The sequence below is a fragment of the Rhagoletis pomonella genome, unplaced genomic scaffold (genome assembly GCF_013731165.1).
Source record: "Rhagoletis pomonella isolate Grant_MI unplaced genomic scaffold, Rhpom_1.0 Rhpom_scaffold_00007, whole genome shotgun sequence".
Lineage (NCBI taxonomy): Eukaryota > Metazoa > Arthropoda > Insecta > Diptera > Tephritidae > Rhagoletis > Rhagoletis pomonella.
Genome location: NW_023458561.1, coordinates 51,169,307 through 51,175,540, shown reverse-complemented (window position 1 = coordinate 51,175,540; position 6,234 = coordinate 51,169,307). Strand labels below are relative to the sequence as shown.

General features: G+C 37.7%; 1 protein-coding gene across 1 annotated transcript; it reads right to left on the bottom strand.

The window, feature by feature from the left end:
• Positions 1-203: 203 nt before the first annotated feature.
• Positions 204-5,750, bottom strand: LOC118743885 (putative inorganic phosphate cotransporter). Its single transcript, XM_036476648.1, has 4 exons — positions 5,729-5,750; positions 2,667-2,803; positions 701-1,774; positions 204-626 (listed from the first exon to the last, which is right to left on the bottom strand). Exons 1-4 carry the CDS (start codon positions 5,748-5,750, stop codon positions 204-206), a joined length of 1,656 nt encoding a protein of 551 aa, XP_036332541.1.
• Between the last annotated feature and the right edge of the window lie 484 nt (positions 5,751-6,234).

The window sequence follows — 6,234 nt, the reverse complement described above, 5'->3', positions numbered from 1 at the left end:
AGATAGGGCGTTTTCGAACTGGCTGCCGAAAGAGGTCGATCTTCCATTCAGGTATCGATATGTAAAAATTGGTCAAAAATTTCGTTCTGACATGATATTTGCATTCAATCGCCCTAAAAGTATTCGGCCCACTCTTGAAATTGGATTATTAATTTGAAATCAGCAACCCAAACAAATCAAGAGATTTTTTGCGAGGCTAATAACTAACATTTCTTTATTTGTGCCTCTGCGGCGTTCGTAATATTGACTTCGCCATTTACGTGCTCTGACTCAGATGTAGCTCCTTCTCCATTCAAATCTGCTGATACTTCCCGCTCAAATGCTTTGTTTGATATACCTTTCGATGATAGTCGGTGATCGTGACTTCCGTTTTCATCAGCTGCTTCATTTTCGTTATCTTCGGTTATCGCCAGCACTTGTGGTTTTTCCATAAACTCTGTTCCATTTAAAGTAAGCTTCAGTTTGTCATGATTTATATTCGCATCTTCAACATTATGCCGCATTAAAAAATCTGGCACATCCCATGGTTGCGTTTCGGCAGATCCACCCAAAACAAAAATCAAATTGCCAACAAAGAAAATGGACGCAGCAATAATGAAGACGATTTGCCAAAGCGAACGATTTTTCTGAAATAAGGAGTGTGTTTAGATATAAAACTTCGGTCTAACACAGCTACATACATACATATGTATGCACTCACCTCATCCGTTACAATGATTCCGACTAGTAGTGGTGTTACGAGCGGCACAAAGTTGGCAATCGTATTGGTAATGCCCATCAAAACGCCCGCATGATTCGATGATAAATCGATTGTGTTCAGCGTACTACCTACCGTCGCACCGCCATTGATGCCCACACTCAAAGTTATCAACACAATTGCCAGTGTCTTTTGCTCTTCGTCCAGGAAACCGATGCCAATCAGCATGGCGGCTGGTACCCACAACGCAATTGTATTCACCACTTTACGCAAAACTGTTAGCGTTACCAATTGCTTGGAAAGTATAAAATCCGCGGTGAAGAGATTAACGTATGTCATAATACACATTGCCATATAGGGTAATGCCGAGAAGAGTGCATTACTCTTTATATTCATATTCAAGACACCAGCGAAATAGGATGGAATTTGGGCTTGCAGTGTATTAAGACCCCAAGCCTGCGCACAACGTACCAAAATCAAGCTGAGGAAAGGCACAGAGGTGAAGATTGCCAACCATGGCACGGGAATCTCCTTATCATGGAACTTATCTTCACGCTTTAGATCCGCTTCAATGTATTGACATTCCTCAGATGTTATAAAGCGTGCCGAAGGTGCATTATTATAGGCAAAAATTTGCCAAATCAAACACCAAGCAATACAGGCGCCTCCCGATATGTACGATATGCCGGGCCAACCAAGCGAGCTGGCAGCGATGAGACCACTTAAACCCATGGCCATAATAATGCCAATATCTGCGCCTGAGTGACTGAGCGTACCTAAAAGAGTGCGTTCGCTCTTTGGTGACCACATGCCGAGATGTTGATGTATAGCCGGAAACATGGCTCCTTGCGATAGACCCATTATTATACGTATTCCGCAATAGGCTTGCCAATCACCCCAAGATATGAGGTACGGGGTTAGAAGGCTACATATGGCAGAGCAAAGAGTCGTTGTTAACATCACGACCTTGGAGCCGAAAAGACGACTTACATATCCACCTGGAAGCTGTGTGAATACATAGCCCCAATAGAAACTTGAGATTATGTATGATTTATGCTTCTCATTCCAGTTGTACTCCTGCAAGAAATTTAAAAAAATATCAATTGATATCACAGAAATGCTGGATAAAGTTAGGAAATTTTTCTAAGACGCTAGATGAGCCTATCCACAAAAAAAATGTTTAGTAATATGAGAAGGAGGGATCTATAAAATATAAATGCGGTATTTTATTAACTGGACTCAGTGTATCCTAGACCACACTTCTACCTCCTTTTAAATGGATGGAAATGTTTTTTTATTGAAAAGAGCAAAAATTTTAACTACCAAAATGGCGATGCTCAGTCATTTGATAGTACTACTGACTTCCAGTTTCGGAGTATAAAAATACGTAACCTTTGTTAAAGATTTTTTTCTCGGCAGTGCATTTTTAACCCTTAAATATTCTTCGATCTCCAACTCGTCGTCCTGGAATTCTGCTCTCCACGCAGGGTACGGGGCAAAGGCTTATTCTTTACTAGAACACCATTTTTGGCAACCAATGGTCGTGGGTATACTACATATATATTTCGGTTAGGCTGCAACTTCAGAACCTGACGCAGAGACCTAACACGAACATCTTTTGAGTTGCTGATAATGATCTGCAACAACTGTGATCTCAGCAAGCTCAACTTATGATCGTCTCGACACACATCTTTGAAACTCCGAAAAAACTAAATATAACTCGACATGCCTGCAAGGCACCAGTTAACAGTAAATTGCTATTTGCAGTGAAAATATGACTCATAGGATACTAATACTAAAGTTTAATGTTTGACATCCAGATATAAGACTCGACCTTCCCTAAACAATTCAAACTAATCATGCATTTCCCAAAGATAAATACTTGTACATACATATCTATCGCTCATAGAATATTTCAATTTCTTCATATAGCACATAAACACAGCGATATGTCTTTGTTTTAGATTACCGGAAAATTTGGATTCGTTGTATTTGCATTTGTCATGGCCACAACAGACACAGCGACATTCAAGCGGCTGAAATACACGACCATAATATTGAAAAATAACAGCAACGTTTGGAGATGCCGCATGCCAAAGCAAGGACCTAAAAAGTAAAATCAAATATATTTGTACAATATTAATAAAACACAGAAAAAAATAAAACATAAATTAAATATTTGCGTAGTATAATTTTTTCTTAAAATTTTAACACATCCTTTATTTTTTAAATCGCAGTGTTGAGTCTAAGAGGTGTTTAATACTTCCACGATGAAATATAGATATATTGCGTTAACGCCGAACTAAATGTATCGAGCTAAAGGGAGATTACAATAAAAACACAACGCTTTTTTTGCGTAAATAAAAATTGTTTTATATAAAACGTTAATGATTTATCAAATTCCAAGGATTTTACACAGAAATAATCTAATATTGTAAGCATTCATTATCAACGACACTGTTTTACTATTCCATTCATACGTGCAGCCGAAATCGGCGATAAGATTTTCAACCACGACAGATAATCGGAATAATTATAGTTAGCTTGACTACTTACTTATACGCAGCTCTACAAAACCACTTTTTAAGCAGCTTTGCTTATAAACAAACTCGCATTAATTAAAGGTTGTTGTTCAATTTCAAGAACTTCTGTGATAAGCTTATTATGGCCAATCTGAGACAACAAAATGTAAATCCGAAATCAGCTACCTATATATATGTGTGTACATAAATGCACCCTAAAAAGATAATTGCCGCTCTTGCCTCTGTTTGGCTATAATGTGTAATCAGTGTAATTATTTTATTGACCATAATGAGCTTAATCCAAACAGTTTATCACTAGACTTTTTGAGATTGAGCAATGAACTCCAAGTAGGTTGAGTGCGCTCGTTTATGTACCCAGCTGACAGCTGAAATCCGAAACCACTTGCAGCCAAAGTTTCGGTAAAGTATTTCTGCTGAAGTACTAAACCATGCGGCATTGCTTCCCGCATGCAAAATAATGATTCGACGTACTCGTAGTAAAAGCTCAATCGTAGTAAACCTAAATTTTTTGTTTTCGGGGGAAGGTTAATTTACGACAGTTCACTCTTGTCAAGAGCTAGCTCAGCGCCCGTAGAGACCAAGAGGAGAAGGTTTATCAGAAAACACATCGCCCTATGTATGTCCTCTACACGATTGAGAGAATACAAAGGATGCGCCGATCTCGGACCGCTATTCCTCTCTTAACGAATTTGACGGAATAGTTGTTTGCATGACGTCACACTGGTGCAACTTGTTTACGTTTTCCTTGCAACATTTTTTCTTCTTCTTCCATTCTTGCTCACGTTTTGGCATTTCTCTCTCGCAATTGCACCAGTGTGACGTCACACAAAAGTTGTTCTCAAAAATCCTCTCTGATCGGCGCAATCTTGTATTCTATCATTCTTGTGTCCTCTAATTACACTGCTCTCTAGACGAGTACAGAAAGAGACGATGCTTTAACTGTTCTGATCCTCGAATAAATGATGCTTCGGAAATGTGATCGCGCTTCCTTCGTAATGCGAGTCACTCTTCATCTATAAACGAGGCTCAAAACCTGTTAGAAATGTGGTTAATAGGTCAGTGTCCCGGAAGTATTCTCGTCAAAGGTATCTTCTTTTGTCCAGAGTTTAGTCCCCCGATTGTTAGTGTGGAGCTCTCTCCAAAGTTATGTGGGCAGGAAACTGCCAGATACTTCTGTGCCTGCACTTGTGTCTCCTAGTGTCTTTGGTCTCATTTGATGTTTCTTTCTTTAAGAGGTTGTCGGAATTCCCAGTCGGGAATGTAAGCATAGAGTTAGTCGGTCTTGACCTAGGGGCATTGATGGCAGCCTGACTGTCTATAGCAAAAGCAAGTTTTAACTGAATAAGATCAATCACAATTTTTCATAAATCTAAGCCGGAAAAATATATCAGTGAGTTCAAAACTAATAAGTTAGTTCCCGTTCCTGGGTATATTTTAAATCCATCTGTGAATATAGGAAATTCGTCATTACTTGACTCCGCAAATTATCAGCATCTTCTCTGCGAACTTATTGAGACTAATTTCGTGATGAGACAGTCAAATCCTTTCGTTTTAATCCGACCTTTTTCTAAACTATAGGCAACGGAGTAGGGCCGCCAGATTTGTGTGATGCAAAACCGGGAAAATATTTTGCAAAATGTCCTAAACACCCCGACGTTCCGCCTTTTTCCGCTTTTTATTATGTATGTGGAATGAAATTTGGCCGTCCTCTCTATCAATAGCAAGAAATAAATACTAGGGCTCTGACTTTTTTGGCCATTTTTTGATTTTCGATAATATTGTAAACACATAAAAAAAAACTTACACGGATAGATACGTTAGAAAAAAGGACAAAATTCAAAATAGTTCCCCAAAACATGGGAAAGAGTCAAAAATACATATATTTTAAGTGTTTTTAGCCCGCTTAGTTAGAATATCGAGGGCTTATATTCAATACACTCTATCTGCAATTTCCACAAAAACTACTTTGCGATGTTAGAACCCACCTGGCACTTACCTGTTATCACTGATGCTAATTCTTACTTATTTTTATATCAGAATCTCATTTTTTAAAAACTATGTTATAACAAGATCTCATTTTTAACCGACTTCCAAAAAAGGAAGAGGTTATCAGTTCGTCGGAATATTATTTTTATTTTTTTATGTATGTTACCGCATAACTTTGGACCACGTCAACCGATTTTGATAATTCTTTTTGTCTCTGAGGTGGTTCCATACTAATCTGGTTTAGATCCGATCATTGGGTAATAAAATATATATATATACATTTTTTAAGTCCGTTTTTTTTTGCTAAAAATTACTTGTTAAAGTATAAGATTTGTTAAGTCATTTTCATGAATTTTATTTAAAAAAAATTGGGCGATTTTTGGCGTTTCTTTTTCAGAAATTGCGCTTTTTTTAAACAATCTGGACACATCAAACACATTTTTCATTTTGGGCGGGCGGCATTTTTTAAAGAAACGAAGTCACCATAAGCTATTTTCATTACCTTTTTCAATCGAGGTCGTCATTTTTCACGCTTTTGCTTATTTAGTATTTGCTTTTCGACACGTTCCAATCATTAGCTAAAACACTATTTACTTGTCGGTTGTTTGTTGGGGAAATTATTTATTATTTAAAAAATCATTGTCAAATTTGAATCAGTTTTACCAAATCTCAGCACTTTGTTTTTTGATTGCCGATTAAAAAAGGCGAACTGCTTCCACCGGCGGCATGCGGCGAACTATTTTAAATACTTTGTACCTGAATCGACAGACATATCCTGGCCACGTCTGATATGAATAGCTAGTTAATCTTACAGCAAATAACAGCTAATAAAATACTTTATTGCTTTGAACGCTTGCGCACGACTAAAGTGAGATCGTTTTCGGCTTATCACCGCAGCAAAACAATAATAAACGTGGTACGTAAGAACTTAACTAGAATTTTCATACTTAGTCAGTGACTATGGATCTACATATAACAACCAGAGGAGTAGCCGCAATTTATTTTAAT